This window comes from Homalodisca vitripennis, chromosome X, assembly GCF_021130785.1.
Source record: "Homalodisca vitripennis isolate AUS2020 chromosome X, UT_GWSS_2.1, whole genome shotgun sequence".
Lineage (NCBI taxonomy): Eukaryota > Metazoa > Arthropoda > Insecta > Hemiptera > Cicadellidae > Homalodisca > Homalodisca vitripennis.
This window is the reverse complement of record NC_060215.1, coordinates 58,258,772-58,280,516: the sequence shown is the minus strand read 5'-3', so window position 1 is coordinate 58,280,516 and position 21,745 is coordinate 58,258,772. Positions and strand designations below refer to the sequence as shown.

General features: G+C 32.9%; 1 protein-coding gene across 1 annotated transcript in view; it reads right to left on the bottom strand.

Moving 5' to 3' along the window:
* The window catches only part of LOC124369043 (protein O-linked-mannose beta-1,2-N-acetylglucosaminyltransferase 1-like), a 50,170-nt gene extending 28,655 nt beyond the window's left edge, over positions 1 to 21,515 (bottom strand). Inside the window, 8 exon segments of the mRNA XM_046826728.1 lie at positions 2,877 to 2,946; positions 2,948 to 2,982; positions 3,732 to 3,887; positions 5,937 to 6,172; positions 10,209 to 10,365; positions 18,209 to 18,358; positions 20,059 to 20,416; positions 21,391 to 21,515. Of these exon segments, the coding sequence (XP_046682684.1) occupies positions 2,877 to 2,946; positions 2,948 to 2,982; positions 3,732 to 3,887; positions 5,937 to 6,172; positions 10,209 to 10,365; positions 18,209 to 18,358; positions 20,059 to 20,140 (886 nt within the window). The 5' untranslated portion in view covers positions 20,141 to 20,416; positions 21,391 to 21,515.
* Positions 21,516 to 21,745: the final 230 nt, after the last annotated feature.

Below are 21,745 nucleotides of genomic sequence, written 5' to 3'. Positions count from 1 at the left end.
TGGGTTAGAAGCAGTGCTGTCATACTCATATTAGGATGGGTCAGAATGTCCTATTACTTTCACCCAAGGATCCAAACACAATGTGAATACAACTATATACTTGAATTGACAGACAAGCTACAAGATATTGGGGCCTTAAGAAATTTTTCCAATAATGCTATGGAAGGAAATTTATTTTGATCACAGATCACAAAGCCATAGTGTAAATTTTCTATCTGTCAAAAACACTACCTACAGTATCAGCTTCTCACATATTTGATTTTTCCTATTTTCTGAGTGGTTTCGATTACTCAAGAACAGACCAAATGACCAAATAGACTTCATGGTAACATAGATTTTCTTTCAAGGAATCCTACTGACTTGGTTGTTCGTGAAATGTATGATGACTCCACCATTTTCCAGATTAAGCAGCCATCAAAATTGCTGATTGACAGATGTAGCGTAGCTCAAGAGACGAAAGAAGACAATTATCTCAAGCCCATACTAGAAGCACTCATTTCAGAGCATAGTGTATAGCTATTTGAGGTCCATGATAATGAAGTCACACTCCAACATGCCCGTATTTTCAAAGGTTCAAGAGTAATGATCCGCAAATCACTCCAGTCAAAATCCTTCACATTGGACATATTGGTATTATAAAATTTAAGTTTTTAGCTAGAAGCTATGTTTACTGGAAAGGCATTGATGCTAATATAGAAGAAGTGGCTCGTAAATGGAAACACTGTTGTGTTAAAAGGGAATGAAGCAGCAAAAGTCAATCACTAGGAAAATCCAAAACTTCCATGAGCACGCCTACATATTGAATTTGCTGGACTTTGCAAAGGGGAGTTCTACTTCATTGTTACTGATGCCTATACTAAATGGATCAAAGTCATTCCCACGAAAAGAGCAACATCTGATTGGTGTTTTGCGTTTGTAACAAACGCTTGCAACTTTTGGCAATTCAGTGGCCATTGTATCTGATAATGGAAGACAGTTTGTGTCCCAGATGTTCAAGAACTTCCTTCAAGGCAACTTCATAATACATAAGACGATGGAACCTTTCCATCCCTCAAAAAATGGCCAGGCTGAACGTACTGTTCAGACAATAAAGAAATCACTTGAAGCTATGTCTGAAGAGTCTGGTGACATCCATTTCAAAATCAATCCCTTTCTTACACAGTTCAGGATAACACAGGTCTGTCTCCTTATGAAACTATGTTTTCCCGGACAATACAAACCACTCTGCACCCGTTGGTAGGTGTAAGGAAATCAAAGACCACCACAACTGGATGCTCCACCTTTTGGAACGATAGAGTTAGCACCTGAGTACAAGATAGGGACTATTGGGAGATGCGATATAAGTGGAGTTTTGGATGAGTGCTAAAAAGAGAAGGTCATCTCTACTACAGACTCATAATTGGATGCGAGATCTGGAGGTCCACACTGATCAGGTTTTACCTTGCAATTCCAATGATAAGGATTGATAGGCTATGTATTGTCATTAAAAACAGCTGTTTTATTTAAACTGCTTTATTACTGTTTTTACCAGTAGAGTTAGTAAATAAACAAGTCATGTTTACAGTTACTTCATTTTTTATATAATATTTACCATTCACACTGTACCATATTATAACAATGATAAAATAATATTTCACACACCTAAAGGAATGTATATCAAACTAATGTTTCTGCATTAATTGATATGCAATGAAGAGTATTAAGTAACGGATAAACATACTAAGTATTCATTTAGAAAATTCCTAATTTGAAACACTTGCTGTGAGTAGTTTGCAGATTGAGGAATTCACATCACTGTTTTCTAGTGTTTTGCCAATTCTAGAACTAAATAATGTTTCATATAAATTTTTGAATTGTGTTGTGACTGCTAATTAATATTGTAATAATTAGAGATCAGACCTCAGTATGTGTTTTACAGTTATACAATTTTCATAGTTGTACAGCACATTTTAAGAGCCGGCTGTAGTGAAACAATCTTGCGTTTTACACTATAAGAACAATGTTAACTTCAAAAAAACTGACACCCTTAATTTTGATCTTAGAATTATGGTAGATGTCTCATTTTAAAGATATGATCAATAAGCATCAGAATCCTCTTTTTTGTCTTATGAAGTGTAAACTATTTGAATATTCAAACGATAAAGTTCAAAAAAGTTTAAGATTTTTCTGAATGGCCAGTGAAATATCAAAAAAATTAAAAGCGTTTGGATGTGTACTAATCATATCAATAAAATAAGACATCTCTCATAATTTTATGAGTAATAACAAAGTCGTAAAAATGTTTGAAACTTGACATTGTTCTTGTGGAACTAAAATCAAGATGGTCGCCAATATAGCCAGCTTTTAATTCCACTAACTATTTTAATTTTTCTGTAGAGTATTTTCCCTAGCAAACAATTTTTGTTGTGTTTTTGGTTGGTCCTTTGTTTTTCTTGGCTGTGTCTAAGAGTTGAAAAGTACATATGGAACAAAACAAAGAAAATTATCAAGGACAAAATTGGTTATCAAGACTTTCTCTCAGCCTTATGTTTTTCTTGTAGTGAGGTTTCTCTCACTGCTGAATGCTCACTTCATCATAAATCTGCTTAATGTATAATCTGAATAAGAGTTGTTAAATATGTTTTCTCAAGCCATTTGCCCAGATCACTGTCCCAGAAGGGCTAAGGTCTCTAAATCTTCTGTGAGGGTACTTGTGCAGATTCTGGCATGAATTGGTACAGAGCAAATAAGCCCATGATTAAGGCAGGGACTTCAAAGATTCTGATATAAAAAACAGCTTTTCAAATAACTAATGGATCTACAACTTTAGACCTAACTAGTCTTATTCTCTAAATTGAATCCGAAGGATTTGATTCTTTACTACTTAAGTAACTCACCTCCACAAAACTCTCTGCATTTCATCTCTTTGACAGATTCACAGAATTTCTCTCGCAAAGAATTCTTTTCTAGGAGCAGGATCGGGTGTAATAGTAACAGCTGGAACTGAAACCCAAACAGGGCAAAATGATAAATTTCTAAGAAACCATTTAAATAAACTGTAGACAAACACAAAGTGTTCATGAAAAATTGTGTTCTATTAAACAATATATGTATACAATAAATATGTATCAGTACAATGAATAATCCATCATGATTCATAATTATTTAAACAACCTTACATGTTTCATATTTTACTAAAAGTATACAAAAATATTTGTTCTGTCAGGATTCAATCATTTACCTTAGCATATTATACATTACGCCACAGATATCCTAGTGCAGTATTTATGATTCAGTTGCTTCATATTCAGCTGTTTTATTCACTTATTTTTGAAGTAAGCAAAGAAAAATGTTATTGAATGAACTACAAGCCCATCAAAAAAACTTTTAATATTGATTAAATTGGTAAAGTTCAATTTGATGTAAGTAAAAAGGAATGCATGAAAAGTTTTTGAGTCATGAAAACGTAATAAGTTTCTTGTATGTACAAAATGTTGTAAAACAACTGTAATAACATGCAGTTACTTTGGAATAATCAGCGACATGGTTTCTTATAAGTTTTTACAATGTATTATTTTCTGTACAAATCTTCAAGTTTAAAGATAAAGAATTCATTGCAATGTTAGTTATTCCGATCGTTAAGACGAAGAAGAGGGCGACTTTTGTCGGAGACATGTGGTCACCAAGTAGGATGTGGGTTTCAGTTCTGGCATCACCAACCTTAATAAAATTATAAATGTAACATAACTTACTCTGTCTGGGGACACAAAGACGTTCATCTATTGCTTCTCCCCAGTGGTCATTTTTGGCAAAAGTGAGTTTTTCTAAGGATGTAAATCCGTTAATTCCCTTTTGAGAAATCATATACCACTGAGACCGAAACTGTAGATCTTGAATCTTGCCACTTCCTGAAAACCATTAATTTGTATTTATTGCTATTATATTTTGTTTATTAATAATTTATAAAAATAATTTTACTAATAATATCACTTACAATATTAATTTTAAATCAATTTTGAGGTTTGGATGTATTAAGTAGATTAAATAACACTACAAGGTATTAAAAATAATGTTAATCACTTTAATAGCTGTTAATATATACATAAATACAAGTATGACATTATATATTATTATAACTTTAAAATTACAAAGTGAAGTTTCCTTCAGAGAATTTATAAAATTAGCTTATGAATAAGTTTACTCATGTATAAAGATTGGAATGGAACTTGCTTTACCTATTTATAAAATCTACCTTCTTGCTGTTTTATGAGTGAATGTGTCTATGATGTCCACCATACCAGTGGTGTAAATAGAACCTTTGTCTGGGGGGTGATGTTTATCTTATCCACTATTATGGAGTAAAGATCTGATTTGGGGATAATTTTATAGTGACATACACGATTACTATTTGAATTGATTGAAGCTATTTATCAATTAGTAAGTTTTTATACTTTTTTCTCCAGATCAATTTACCCTGAATAGGATAGATTTATGATACAGGTGTGCAGGGGTGGCTCCAGGAATTTTATTTTGGGTGGGCCCATAGGTTATAACTTTTTTCTCGAGTTGCTCTGAATATAAACAAAACAAATCAAAACCCGTTTTTCGATAATACTTCCTGTTGATTACGTCATGTTCTTAAAAATCTGGGTGGGCCCGGGCCCACCCGTCACAGCCGTCACTGCAGGTGTGACAAGTTAAGTTATGGGTTGTGTAGGTTAAAATATGAGAAGTGTAGGGTAGATTGTACGGCGTTGTAACTAGTATGGTGTTGTAGATGTTGTGTCTAGACACATGTGCAGTACTTGACACAATATAGTAACACAACACAACACAAGTTGCCAGTCTGACCTTTTTTTTATAAAAGAAAGAAGAGGCTGATCCCCTTTTAACCATTATTCTGCCCATCCTCATGGACCACTGACTTGTGCGAGGATCTTATCAAACTGTATAAAGGAGAGAGTCGATACATGCAAGATGAATGGAGTAATTATACAAAGTACTACAGTCACAGACAGGATTTGAACCTGCACTATCTCTACCTCAGATCCAAAATCCGATATGTTAGACTTTATGCTACTGGATTTGATCTTTGAGATAAGATAAACCGGCACAACAATAACACAACAAGAAAATGTTTATCTTGTTCAATATCTGTTTATTCTTGATCATTATATGTTTCTTTAATTTTCCGTATGGAAAACATAAAAAGTAAGTGTGGTCGGTATAAGTAATGCAGAAGTATTCATTTCCTTAATTGTAAATCATCTCAGATAAATGTAACGACCCGAAAGTTTTCCCTAATTACAAAATTCTCAATCTAATCATGAGCTGTTTATATATCGAAACATATATTTTGGTGTCAAGATATGTCTTTTGGATGAATTCAGTTCAATGAATTCAATTTTTGTTAAATTCTCATTTAGTTTAGTTAATCAAACAGGTTTTGATTGGATATCATAACATTTTGGATAGACATGATCTAAGATTTTCACATGGATTGGAAAAGGAGCCCAACTTTTCCCTTACTGAATCTTCTACAATTAAATTAACTGCTAACCAACAACAGGAGAAATTACAAACATTAGTTTATCATTGAGAATAATTTAATTAGATATTCATTTAATGACACTATTACTTAATGATACTCTTTTATACTGGTAAAGACTACAAATTTGCAAATCGTTAAGAGCAATGCAATCCTCCAGTTTGTCTAAGCTTTCTAAAATAAGTCAAATCTATAAATCAAATTCCCCTTTTAAGAGTACGGATAAAAGAATTTCTTAGGATTAACAACAATCATTTAATCTATCAGTAGTCTCAAAAAAGTTATCTACTTTATAAAAGGGATGATCTACGAGAAAAGGCAAATTTGCCTTTTGAATATAGTATACAATGGTGATCTTAAACTATTTAGCTGGGCATTCCATTACTGACTGTAACAATGGCTGGCATACCTAGTCTATACAGTGACATTTTAGCCTTGCGGCTAAGTTCCTTGGAAGCCTCATCAAATGTAAAGACAATGATGATATCATTGTCCAACACCTGGTTGGAGAGCCACAGTTCCAGTGAAGTGCTGTTCTGGCTGTAAAGATCGAAGTTGTGGACAGCCACCACTTGGAAGTGAACGGCGTCTACGATGGCAGCATTTAGACCTCTCCCACCTCCATTGATGTTGTTCCCGATTAGACTGTGTTATAAAACCATTAAATTACAACGTTTATCATTACTAGACCAAGAAATTCTAGCTTAATTCTGCTCATTGATGCAACTGGCTAGCCCAAAGAGATTTAAGAATTTGATAGAGCTCTTAGTATTGGCAGACGTAATAGGGAATTAAAGGGTTTAAAATTTAATTTAAATTTACGCTTTTGAGTCATTAGGGAGAGACTAACATTTTCATATCCATAATTCACTTCAAACATGACCATAAGCTACTTATATTACATAAACAAAAAGTCGAATGACAGGAAGTTTTCAATCAAAATTTATATAATAATTGAATACTTAGGATAGTTTCTACTTATTAGTTTTGCTTATATAATTTAATTTGCAGCATAAAGTGTTGTATAACATAATTTTCTTCTGTTTACTTTTGGGAAATTTTATCTAATGATTACCTTACAGATTGGGTGTCTGTACCATGGGGTATTATAACTGAATAGGGAAAGACTACAAAACAGAAACATTAAATTACATAGGGCAAACAAAACAGTTTAATATTGCATTTTACTCAAGAACTAATTGTATTTTTAAAATACTAAATCTTTATAAATAGAACAGTTAATCTTTTTTACTTTCACTTTTTTAATATGTTGAGAGTGCAGTGCACACTTCCTCTTAAATGTGAACTTAGGTCAAATCTAGCCCATGACAGGTCAAATCTAGTATTGTTATCAGGCTGCATCTATTTCAAAGCAGGGGCAGCAAGCCTTTTATCCTTTTCCTAAGACAACTATAAATACAAACATTCTAATAGTAATTACCAAAAACTACAAAATATATTGAGTACAACTACAAGAATGTAGTATTAGTATTTATTTAAGTATTAATTTTATACCAGCAGGGCGGCTAACTTTTGGCACAACAAAAAATTCTTATTACAGAAAGATATCTTCTATCTTGCTTTGATTAACACCTGATTTGTTTGGGCTGTTTTCTTTAAAAGACTTGTTGCCAGCTGGCATGGTTTGGATCTGATACATAGGCCAAGTGTGTTTGCTGATGCCCTGAGAAGGATCTAAGTAGGATTTAGCATGGATGGCTACTGGAAAGCAACTGTGAGCAATACATTAACTTTTGCAGGTACTTTTACAAACAGATTGGGTTATTTTTAACAATGACACAGAACTAAAACAGAATAATCCAGCAGCATAACAACTCTCTTTAGAACATTCTCTGGAGATTTCTCTCTGGAACTTCACCTTTAGGCTGCTCTGAGAATTCTGGGGAAATTAACTCAACATTTTACAATTAGGGTGAGGAAGAGTTTTGGGAAGAGATTGGTAGGTGAGCAAGCCATCCTGTTCAACAGACCTACTTGAAGAGGCCATGATGTGGAAATATAGGCACGATTGATTTGCTTGATCATCTAAGGTTACTCTATGAAAATATTTACTTATATTAAAATCCAGTTTGATTATAGTTTTAAAAGAATATTGGACCTTGCTAGATAAAATTTGATTTACTATTTAATCACATTTTAAATTTTAATCAGCCTCGATAAAGCATTTAATCAAGTCTGAGGAAATACATACACCAAAATAAACTTGTTGAAACAAGCACTTGACCAAGATTAATTAGAGTAGATTAGACCTGATCGAAGATTTTTAAGAGAGTAAACACTCCCCAACCACAAACCTTAGGGATCTTGGAGTAAAATACCCTTCCAAGATATTAAGAGGATGCTCACTCAACAAGAAGGAAAAACATGAAGGTTTCACATGACCTGGAGTAAATAATCAAAATGTGACACTGCAGTTACATTTTATCAAGGTTCATTATTCTGCCAGGTTGGAAGTTTATCTATTGTTTGAAGATGCCATGTTAAGTCAAGGTCGAATATAAACTAAATTAATATATAGAATAAGCAATATACCCTGTGTAGTACTGTTACTATCTAAGGTACACTGATCCTTAGATAGGATCATTAATTAATAGCCCAATGATCAGAGAAACGATAGTTTAAGGTAGTGTCCAACTCTCAGATCTTACAGTATCCAAGATCCATTATAATTAAGACAGCAACTAGCACCTGCTGACACAGTGAATAGCACCAACCGTAACAAGGAAGATGCAAAAATGAATGATTCAATGTTTGTGACTGTGTGGAAATTCCAATAGTGAACGAAAATGTGACCCAGGCTCTTCTAAAGAAAGAAGCTCAGGTCATCAAAATGCTGGACACTACTTAAATGGATCAGGAAACAAGGAATTTACATGAATAAAGAAGGATGTTGGGTATTTGCTGGTAGCAGTACATTGTATTAAACAAGAGACTGCAAATCAATCTACTGGAAAATGCAGCCCTACTTAGCGAATGTGCCAGAGGCTTTCACCCCTGTGTGTTCAGGTATATATAAGTGTGACAAGTAGAAATAGATTTGTCCTCATTCTGAGGAAGCGAAAGACAAGAGTAACGTGAAATTCAGTATGGATTGGAATACTGGAGATGATGCAATGGTTAATTCAAAGCAAGACAGAAGGTCTTAAAAGGTATAAAAGGCAAAATACTAGAAGAAGAGGTTGTAGTTCTAAAGAATTCTGTTCACTGATCTACACTAATTTGTTATGCACATTGAAATTAAAATATATCATATTATTAATACACAGGTAAATTCCCTGAGACGAGAAGAGTCTGATAATCTGATAAAAACTTCAGATTGTTAAAAAGTTAAAAAAACCATATAAATTGGCAAAGTTCAGCAGTATTGAAAGTTTTCCGTCAGTTTCCTCAATTGTTTATTGCTAACCTGTTGAAGTGAAAGTGGTTCCAAAAGAGAACTGACAGTTATACCAGTTTGATCCCAACAGAGTAATGACAGTTTTAACTGTCCGTCATGGGCTTGTTCAAGTAATTCATATTACAACTGTTTCTGTTCTCTACTGGTGTTCTTATGTACTATTTGGACTGTGAAATATTTACAATATTTATTGCTGTAAGGTGCTTCTAACACCAGAATATATAACCACAGCTTTGTCGTCAAATGTCCTATCTTGTGGCAAGTTCATTTATAGGTTATTTGTAATTTTTGTATTTGTAAGCAGTACATGCAATTAAAAACCCAACCCACCAAAGTGCAAAGCTTCACATCATGGACTTCCAAATAATGTCATCAGACAAATATTGGAAACACGTGTAGCACTGAGAGAAGAGGCTGAAGCTATTTTAGTGTCTGGAGCAACCGCTACACTTGCCAGATTGCCATTTCCTGCGCCCTCTATCAGCAAGCGAAGATTACCAATGCAAATTAAAATGCTGCTTTGTGTGCTCAAATACAACATTGAGTGAGTGTAAAAGAGAAGAAGTTGCTTATGAGTGCTCTAAATGTGAAGTAGTACTTTGCGAGTACCCAAGTTTTGGAAATTATCAACTTTATCAAAATTCTAAAAAACTAAATATTCAGTTTTAAGGCATAGAACATAGAACATTATTTAAATCTTTTAAGATGTTTCAATAAATTTGGATTAAATACAACTAAAAAGTGTTCTTAACACTCTACAGTCCACTAATGATAAATCTGCTTATTCTAGTTGACCCGTGGTAGGTCAACGGTTATAGTTGTCAGTACACCTCAACCGGTTAAACAAGAGAAAATTATCGTTGAATCTCTATCCAAAGTAAATAGAATGGGTTCAAAATGAAAGAGAAATGTTTGTATTATTTCTCTGGGGGTTGATACAGAGAATATGGTTAAATTGTAGAAATGAATATTAAATAAAATTAAAAATAATAATTGTTTTTGTAAAATTATAAACCTTTTAGGTAGTAGAAATTTAGGATAAGTTTTAAATACAGTTAAGAAAACATAGAGATTTTTTTTCTACAAGAAAGAGAGGTGAATTATAATTACTTTCAGACAGTACATTGTAGCTTATTAAAAGCTAATGAGTGATTTTATTTTAAAAGTTTAATAATTTTGAAATAGTATATGCAGTATATACATAATATTTGTAGTAATCAACATTAATGAAATCTAGGTTAGTATTAATAAACAAGCACTTACTACTTGCCATGAATACACAACTTGGGTTGATCATCTTTATCCTGACCTGTGTAGATGTGTACTGGGAATGAGTCCTCTGGGCATTGTTCCTTAATTCCACAGTTTGGTAGAATCTCTGAGACTTCAATAAAATCTTGGACTTGGCGTCTCTCTCCAACTATAGAAACGTGTTAAAAAAATCCAAAATACAATATGTATTTATAATATGTATATTTGAAAAAAGCTGAGGAAATGAAAAAAAGCTGGCTAGTTTTTGGGGCATAACTCTTCAACGAACTTTTCATTGAGTATTTTTACAAACCCACAGTCAGAAAAAGTCAGGTCAGACTTAAATAATGTGTAACATATTTTTAAACTTGTCCAAACAGCATCGTTTTTCCGTTGTTTACTCTTAATAAAATGACACTTTGATATTGCATTGATTTTTTTCAAAGAATTCACTTTTTCTGCTCAGGACTGACCAGCATAATAATAATAACCACCAGTATAATTTGAGCATGTTTAATATTACAATATTATTTGTTTGATAACTTGTATGAATGATACACTATTTCAAAAAGAATATTTTTTCTTTATTGGCTGAGTGTTAGTGAAGCCTATCACAGTAGATGCTGGAAAAAATCCATTTCTGTCTGTCTGTCTATTCGTTTGCACAATATCTGGAAAACAAACTAACAAATACTTGAAATAATTGAGATTTTGCACGAAGCTTCATTTCCATATAGGCAACACTGAGTTTGATGATGGTGCATGTCACTTCATAGAATTTGCCTGAGCTATAGCGATTATATTTGTATTGGTCTTTTGGGTACCCATCATGGCGATGAGAAAATATCAGAACAAGTAAATTTGTAAACAAACTGTATCAGTATGTGAGATCTTAACATGTTTTATTCACAGAGTAAGAAGAAAAGAGGTAAAGTGGAAATTCAATATTAATAATCAGTGACAAGATTAGACGTCAGCGCACTATTGCGTTGTAGTACCATCCCTACCTCACTGAAACATTTATTACTGAAGCACTCTGTTATGAAACATAGCAAAACAATGTGATGTATCATGTGGCAAGATATATCGAGATATATCTGTAGACTTTAAATTTTGCATAAAACTTGATTTCTACATGGACAATAACGAGTTTTATGATGGTGAATGTCAAACCATAGAATTTAGCTGAGCGTCATTAAAGCCTAAAACTCAGAAGGCTTACAAAACTTCTATTTTGTCTGTGGGGGAAATATAAATATTTATTTTTTCTACTGTTGTCTGTCTGTCTGCGGGACATCTCGAGAGTTAAATGAGCTATATACTTGAATTTTGCATGCAACCTCGGTGAAGCCTGTTATGTGACACATGGTGTAGCTTGATCCTACCTCTGTAAATAAGACACAAAGCAGTGTTTTTGTTTTAAATAATTTTGTAAATGGAATGTTGTAAATAATTTTAGAGGAAAGAGCACTGATAAGATAACAAATATTGAAATAATAAATGGAAACAAAAAAATAAATCACCCAAAGCAGATCGGAGAATTTTTTAACAATTACTTCATAAACATTGCAGACCAAATAAATGAAAATTTAAACTATTGCTCTGATGACAATGACGGTCCAAACATAGACCCTAACACAAAACTAGAATCTTTCAGGCCCATAGATGATAGAATACTAAAAAAACTTTTTTCAAACCTCAAACCGAAAACATCGGCCGGAGTGGATGGTCTATGTATGAAGGCTATTAAATTCTGTCAAAAGGAACTGACTAAACCCCTTGTGGAGTTGGTGAATGCCTCCATAAACAGCTGCACCTTCCCGGATGCCTGCAAGGTGGCCAAGGTGAGGCCTCTTTTCAAAAAGAAGGGTGATGAGTCCGATGTCTGCAACTATCGTCCAATGTCGCTCCTTCCGGCAGTATCCAAAATCATTGAGAGGGTAATCTGTGACCAGCTGACTCTCTACCTGGAGGAAAATAAGCGTGCCACAAGGTTCAATCCTGGGCCCTTTGCTTTTCCTGGTTTATGTAAACAACATAACCAGTAAGATTCCAGTGGAAAATCTTTACATGTTCGCTGATGACACTACCCTAGTTACCAGGCACAGAGATTGTGGAGTCCTGGAATTAGAATCCTTCATCAAAGCAAACAATCTAGCCCAATGTTTTGAAACAAACCACCTCAAACTCAATCAAGAAAAAACAAAATGCATTTGCATCCAAACAAAACAAAAGAAAAATTCAAAAAATTCCTGGACTCCTAGCTTGTGCATAGGTGACAGGGAGATGGATGTCACAAAATCAGCAGAACTGCTGGGGGTGATATTGGATGATGGGTTAGACTGGAATGAACAGTTGGTCAAAATTGAAAGTAAATTAGCCAAAGGCGTTTTTGTCCTTCGAAACCTTGCAAAACTCAAAAACAACCAATTGGAAAAATCTGTATACCACTATTTGTTCGAGTCTCACATCTCTTACTCAATCATCCTGTGGGGGGGCTCAGCCTCAAATCTCAAACGAATTTTTACTTGGCAAAAAAAGGCCATCAGAGCCATGTTGGGCCTGCCTCCCCGCTCACATTGTAGTGATCACTTCAAAAACCTAAAAATATTAACAGTTCCATGTCTATATATTTATGAATGTGCCTGGTACATAAAATCTCAAAACTTAGGATTTATAAACAATAGTCATAATTACAATACTAGATTTAAGAACAATTTCTCAATGCAACATAGGCTTACTCTTTTTGAAAAAAAACCAAATTTCTCTGGACTAAAAATTTATCAAGTTTTACCACTAATAATAAGAACAATCAATTGTAACAAAAAATTCAAGAGTGAGCTAAAAAATTTCCTAATAGATCAATCCTTCTATAGCATGGAACAATTTTTTTATCATTGTAAAGGTCTGGAACACCCCACCCTACCCTAAACACTGTCCCTCCTATACAGGGCAGTTTTGGACCTGCAGAAGCCCTAAAATGGGCCAACTTCCTGCGGAAACAAAAGTATCAAGTATCAAGTATAAGTTTTCAACCACAAAGTGTCAACACTCCACTTATCAAGAAACACATGGCACCCAATATCATCTTTCCTCCTTTTGGACAGACTGAATTAAGTGCTACAAAACAAACAAACTACACTCTGAAAACCACAGAAGCAGTGTTTAGTCATCACCAACAACAACAGCACAGAAAGCCAAACTGGATTGTGAGAGTAACAACATAAAGCTATGTTAGGTGTTAGGTATTATGTTGCTAGGTTAAGCATCTAGCCTTAGGCAATATTTAATAAAGCATACTTTATTAGTTTAGTAATATAATAACTTATAAAAGAAATATTATTTAAAAGAAAAACTGTACCTAACGGAGTAGCCTAGCTGGTTTGAATTCCTTCCTCATAGTACTAAAAGCAATTAACTCTTCTCAATTGAAGAAAAATTAATATTTGCTGATTAGCCAACGACCAATTGTAACTCTCTCATCAAGTTTGCGGGCACGTATAGTTTGGATACCACTGGTTTAAAGTATCAAAATATTAATTGTTCAAATATTAGATTTCATAAGTCAAAACACATACATATTGGCATAATCGAGTTTTATGAAAAGATAACAGATTATGAACATTTGCGATCATTTTGTATTAGGTGTTTTTTTAACATGTTTTGATTTTTACACTTTTATATGCTTAACTTTGTTTTAAGATTTGACACCTGAAGAATAGAGTATATACTCTACTGGTATCTACCAGTTCTCAAAACTTCTGGTTTTCTTTTATAACATATAACAATAACAAACATTCATAATCTTATTAAACTTATAAAATAGCCGATTAATAACAAATTTTGATTTTTATATTTAGATAATAAAGTTTGCATCTCTCAATGATATGTAGTTTAGTGAACAATTTCTTAACACTTAACCACAAAATTATAATCCGTAGCATGTTACAATAAAAAATAATAACATAAACAATTTTTAAACTATTATTTTGATATTACACACATTGTACTGGCTTCTAAGTCATAGTGGTGATGGGTGGCACCCTCTGTCAGCCAAAGATGATCATACTATGCAGAAAATCAGCGGACACAACATCGGCTCCACCTGTATAAAGGTTATTGAAAGAAGGGGGTATGTTTATTTCTTGACCCATGAGTCATAGAGTCTCGGATATGGGGGATATGCATCTCAACTAAAACTTATGCCTGGTTCAGAAAAATTTACCATTAAAATTTAATTAACACAATAAATGTAATTCATCTACACATTTTTTAAGTTATTGTTTACAAATTAAAATGGTCTTTGCATATCATTCGTTAAATATATTAGTCATAAATTAAACATAAGAACCATACATATATAAATTAAATATAAAGAACAAATAACCAGTACTCTCTTCAGTCCTAAGCTTCAATTTAGGGCCAACCATCGGATTAGGACTCATCCTTAAATTCAATTTGAATAAGAGTAATCTATCAAATAGTCATAAGTTGCATGCCACTTTTAACCCGGGAGAAGTCACCCTAGATATTTTACGTAGATGGTCGCGCGTGTAGAAAAAATCTAACATCTGACACCTTTTGTTTTACAGCTTTTCAAACGTATTCTTATACCAAGTATCAATTAATTAGTTATTGGAATATTCTCTGAAGGTCCTAATATTTTAATAAAATCTGTATTTTATCCAAACCAAAGTGTGTAATTACAACTAAAAATATTGGACAGTATAAATAAAAGATCAACTTTTTAAAGTGTTTAATTTTTAGTGTACAATATCAATACAAACAGAATTTTTACTTTTGCATTGAGACAAGTTTTAAGCAATGTTTGCATCATTACAATTTTATACAAGTTAGTCTGTGAAGGCTGTGTGCTCTTTACAAAGTGGTGTTTTGACAGCCCTCACATTTGTGCTGTGTGAATCTATTTTTCCTCTTCGGACAATAGCCACATCGTATTTTCTCCATTTGGTTTCCTGCTAAAAACAAACTATATTAAAATTGTTTACCCTGTTAATTTAGTAATTTTATATAAAATATTTTTAATTTTTTATATAAACTTGCTAGTTCCTAGAAACATTATATTTTATAAATTTTATAATACATTTCTATATTTCTATTGGGTACTATAGTACACAAATATAGCAATATAAATGAAAATAGTATTTTGTTTTATATTTGGAAATGCTAGAAAACACACCTTGAGGTACCTCTCGTCTTGGAGGATCCTGGCCGGTGACTGTTTTGATTGACTGTTTCAATGAAGATGGAAGGCTTGCAATAGATGACCTTTTGAGAAGGTGAGGTGTTGCCAGTTGTTTTTGCCAACTCTGCTATGTACATCCTTCTGGGAATTAGATTACCAGTATTGGATTTTAAATATTATTTGGCTGTTGATTGATCCCAAGTTTAGCAATCCATTGAACAATGTCATAGGCCAGCGGTTGCTAATTCTCTTTACAGAATATTCTTTTTTCAATACGATCGACAACATCGACACCTCCCTTTGTTAGATTATAAAAACGTTATGACATCTGGTTTGTAAAGGTCACCGCTGCTTATATCAATTGAATCATCAGTGTGAAATGTAGAGATCAAAAGAACATTTCTTTCTCCTCTTAGGGACATATGAGACAAGAAGAGTATGATTTGGTGGAGTCTTAAATCCGAAAAACACTACTGCAAACAGGTCTTGTATTTACATCTTTGAAGACTTCAGGAACTTTGCGGCTTATTTTTTTCTTATTGTACCAACAGTGGTAATTCTGTGATTCACAAATAAGTCGTTAGCAAGTGGAACCGACGTGTAGTAGTTGTCGGTAGTAAGATTCCGTCCACTACCATCAATTGGTTTGATCAACCTTTTTACAACACTAGCTGCATCGTTATCTAACTCATATGGCCCTACAGGTTGTTTTCCACAGTATACTTCCATATTTAAAGTATAAAAATGTCCTAGAGTCAACCAACGCATAAATTTTCACCCCATATTTATCAGGTTTTATTTCCAATATACTGTCTAAATTTGCACTTGCCCCTAAAGGCTTCCAGCATTTCATCCCCTGGAGAGTAACTTGTAATAGATAGTCTGACAAACTCCTCAAAAACTTCCCTAAATGCTGCTAAATTGTCTAGTTTTTGTCTCTCATCACGTGTATCTTTGTCGTCAAAATCTTATCCCTCTGACAAGGGTATGAAAACGTCTTTCACTCATTACTGCTCGGAAGTACTCCCGGTGACGTTCCATCAGTAGCCCACATCTCAAAAGTATGAGCATGGTTTGCCTTTTTTACCCCTAACATGTATAACATACCAAAAAAAGCTGAAAGTTCTTCAAAATCAGTTTGTGGGCAGTTTTTTTGACCACGCGAATAGGACTCACTCATTGATAGAAGTTCTTTGTTAGTCCTAATTAGTATTCGATGAATCATTTCGTCTGGAAAAAATACTTTCCAGCAATCTAATTGAGTCCACTTTGTTTTTTGCCACTGATTTGACTCCAGGTAATGAAATAATTATGTTTTTCCTTTGTGGTTTTGGTATTGCGAATGTTTGTAGGCTTGTGAACCAACCATTTAGTGTATGGATCTTTCCCTACATAATACATAGGCTGACTTATCAGAGGACCTTGTACATATTGAATATTTGATGTCGAAGCTAAAGGTGCAGTTGCAGCTTGTGAAATGTTCTATTTCCATTTGCACAGTGTCTTCTTGTCGTAACATACTTTCACAATCTGACTGGTCTGTATTTGTGTTATGGTCCGAGTATTCAGTCTGGGCATCACTTTCATTCATAGAATCGCAGTTGTCAAGCTCACTCTCCTCAACTTCATCAATCCATCCCAAAATAAGGGCTTCATGCGATTTATTAGCCATTGCACTAAACTAAATTAAATAAATTACAAAAAACAGCACTCAAAAACAACAACACAAAACGAAATATACACTGACATAAAAGGTCGCACCGTTAGAAAAAATTTAACAATAGGCAGTACGTATCCGGTCGAGCGTTAGATTCCGACTGCGTGTCCGTGCGCGCCCCACTTCCAATCCTACCCCCACCCCTCCGGCTGCATGAGTCATTTGGAAAAACACGTGCAACAGGCGTCTTATATAGTAAAGGACACATACCTAGGCCCTCAATCGCCTCCTACGACTGCAGATAAAAAAAATGTTCAATACAACGATTAGTTATGTTAGAAAAAATCTAACAGGTTGACCGTTCCCGGGTTAAGGGAAGCCATTATCGCAAAATTTATATTATAGCACCATGTCTAACAAGCAGATCACAGTGATCATTCTACATTCTTGTTAGTCCTGGGTTTTTACAATTTTCCTGGAACAGAGTAAGGAATATTTAGTTTAGGAACGGAGAGCCAATTTGCATTGTATAAGCACACTATTTTGTTTTTCATGAAATTAGTAGAGGAATTTCTCCCAAGACAGAAATTTATTGCCCGCCACTCTAGTTTTGGTTGGGCTCGAAATAAGAGTGTATTGATAGGGTTGAAAATCTTAATCACACACATATTGCCACATTTAAAACCAACTGTTAAACATAAATAATAATCAAACATCACTACGAGCCCACAAAACTTAAGAGACTAAAAAGTCACCATTTTTTTCTAAATATTCTTCATATCATTGGCTGACGCTGATTTAACTTTTACTAATTTTACTGATTGATTTTAAGTGTGTCAAACTAAAAACGTTTGAATTGAAAAAATTATTGATTGATATTTTAAACTTTTTTGAGACCCTTCCATTTCAACCCCAATTAAAATTTGCAGTTGAATTCTTTGTTATGGGAATTTCCTCTACTAATTTCAATAAAAACCGGGCTGTGTACTTATGCAATACAAATTAGTTCTCAATTCCTGAACTAATTCTACTAATATTAATCATATAATGTAAAAGACTAGAAGTCGAAATGTAACTTTTATCCAAGTTCTAGTTTACACTAATTAAAATTTTGGTTTTTAATTTTTTTCCAGTAATATGTGACCTTACCTTCAGAAAATGAGACATTAAATAAGCTATCATTTCCATTTTGCTGAGTGTTTCCCTCATCGAACAGATAAGAAAACCAATTTTGTGTGGAGGAAACCAGCAAAACAACTAGAGCAGCTGCAGCTACTAGTAGACTAACCCTCACTTGAGCTGGAAAATAGGAAAATTGTAAGAATTAATTATAAGTATCAGTTCTGTTCATTTGTGATGTCAATAGTAGCCTGCACACCTGGACTGGATAGTGAATCACTAGAAAGAATGCACTGTTCCATCTATTTGACTGGCCTTAAGTATGAAATGAAATAAATATTTATTAAGGTCAAATTAGGAACTAATAGGATCCTTTCTTACATTTAACCTCAATTAAATACAGTTCTTTCAAAACGATTGAATCAAATTAAGTACTTTTTAGTGTAAGACTGTTTTGTAATGTCTAGGAATTTTAATAAAAGATCTATAATTTAATAAATACAAAAAATGTACAAGTATGTGTGTATATTTAAACGTGTTTTGTTGTATGTTACATGTAGGCTTTATTCCAGTCTTTCATCATCATACAAATCATTTGTGACCCTATACAATTTACTTTCCAATTCCCATTTAAGTATTCTAATAAAGCTTTTAATCTGAAGCAATTTTTAAAGCATTTAAAGTCTTAACCAAATGTTGCATATTAGTGTATATTTCTGAAACAAAATATATAGAAGTTGTCTCCCCTAAAACATGTTCAATCCAATTTGTAATTTTGGCAGAGGTGGTTAAACTAATAACATAAATTTGTGTTTAAAATTTTCTTGAATATGTTTAAAAAAAATAAAGTTTAAGGGTAAATAAAGAACTTTTTGACATTTTCCATAATGTTATGTAACAACCACCTTCTCACAACTTTAAGTATAGTTTCACTTTATCTTAAATTAAAATTAAACACATTATTACTAAATCATAGTTCTCATTTTCATAGGTTTATATTTGATTGTTTGCCAGTTTTCAGAATTCCATTCAATGTACTCTCTTTAATATTCATAAAATTTAAATCACAATAGTTATTATTATTAAATGTGACATCACAAAGTTATATTGTAATGTAAGTGTAAAATTGGTTTGGTTTTAGAAGCACACAATTAATTGTACATGTTAACAAAATATAATATTTCACTTTTAATCAGCTGTTCACTACAGCAGATTTACTTCTAATAAACAAGGTCCATTATAATATTTCTCTTACTGGTTGCTCATCATTAATCAACATGTAATTTTTCAATTGACAAACTTATTATTGGGCCAAAATTGATTTCTTATAATATAATTGTCTCTAAATTCTAACTCTATGAGTTTTTATTTTAAAATATTTAAATGAATGGAGGGACAAAAAACAGCAATGTACTGATAGTTTTTCTGTAAAATTTCTCTTACACAATAATTTTTTTTAATAAGGACAGTGAACTAAGAGCCAGTTCTCGGTATTTTGTTATCCTAAATAAGAATTATTACAGTCTGCCCTCGTCTTCTATGTGTTCGTCACTTCAGAGAGCACACTTGTTAGCTGCCGACTGCGCATCTGAAGGTCCACTTTTAACATGGGGCTGAAGTTTAAAATCGCGTTACAAATAGGAATTTGTCTCATATCCATACATGTTTCACTATAAAACTTAGACTTGAGTGTTTAAATGCTAATTGTAAAAAATATGATTATTTTAATACCAATGGCTTATATTATAGTTCATATTCAATGTATTGAAACCTTTCTTACACATTACATTTTTGAAATATATTGGTCAAAACATGTTAACCTGAAACAACCAATAATACTCATCTATCTGCAAAAGCAAGTTGATAGGGGTCAAGCTTACCCTTCTTGATAATTTCTAAGGTTCTCTTATTATCATTGGATAGTTTTTGCAAGTACTTTTGTTTTGTCGAATTCTGTTGCATGTTTGGTTTTGAAACTTTACTCTGCTATGGCCAATTTTTCCATATCTTGATGTTTCACAAAGTGTCCACTCATTCACACACTTGTTTGGATATTAAATGTTTGTGTAGACTGAGCGGAACAGTGTTCTTCATTGGTCTCAATCAGTTTTTAATATTTCAGCTAGCTTGAATACAGTTTTGATATTGTGTCTCCTTAATATCTAGCTATTATTATCTATAATCATTCCTTGAAATTAAGGAAAATGTCTGTCAGTTTTGAATGTTCTTCATTTTGATCTAAATGTGGCACATTGTGACACCAAACTTTCTTAGTATGTTTTTTACAAAACAGTTTTTAATGTGATTGATTTTCAATTGGAAGTAATATGTGCATATGGCTATAGGATCATATTTAGTAAAGTGTTTTATATTAATTTTGATTTCATGAAAACAACAGATGTATCATAGGAACATCTGGGACTATTGAATTTTTTTTTATTTACAGCACCATATAATTAATTATACCTTTTTAAGTTAAAAAAAAAATCAGGACACCAAGATTTCGAGTTATAATTAGTATGAATCATATAAATTACAAAAAATATGATTTTACAAACTACAATAGATTAACAGGAATGAATTAATTTAATTGTTTTACATCAAATTGCCATATTACATTTGAAACAAAACTTACCAGTACCTTAAATTAAGCTATTGTTTCTTTTATTGAGTTTACAAAATTATTTTGTAATTTATTATACTTGATAATTTTATAATATATTTCTAACGAGATAGCTTTGTGGTTCCCATCTATTAAATGTAGAAAATTTAAATAACCTTTAGGTTGATTTTACATTAATACAAAATTTTTAACATATTCTTCGAAAGACATATTTCACCAATTTTAATATTAAAGGAAGTTACAGTGAATACTTCACATGCCATGCAGTGGTGCAACTTACGATAAACGGTCTTTGGTCGTTCTAATTTAAGCATGTCAATTCAAAGTGTTACTAAACCTACAATGTCAAATTATTCAAGGTTTGTTATACAAGCAGTATGTGTTTTCGTCCAAACATAAAAAACAACAGAGATTTGTAAACAGAGGCTAAAATATGTAGTTTTAAATGTTTCTTTTTAACCGAATTTGTTTGTCAAATCAAATAACTTTAAATCAAATATCACCGAGCGCGCCTGCTTTTTAAGCGAAAAAGGAATTACTTAAGTCACCTACACTAAATTTTAATAATAATAATTATTATTATTATGACCAGTGAAATCCTTAGCGCACTAGGGTGGTAAACGCGCGAGGCAACTGAACATCAGGAATTGCCAAGGCTGACAAATCAATAATCTGCGCGTCCTTGGCAAGTACAGCATAACCTTACTTTTGCGTGTAACAGTACCGCTATTTAGCGTACAAAGTCTTTTTCTTTTTTTTCTTCTTCTGGTTTGCTCAAAAGAGCAGGCTTCGTAAAAAACATGCAGCCTCGTAGTTCCATAATATATGTTAATTATTCAATGTTAATGGATTGGGATTTACATTAATGTTGTGTATTTGTTAGTTTTAAAAGAGGAATGTGATAATTAAGGGAGTGAATTTAAACGACAGGGCTCAAGCGTACA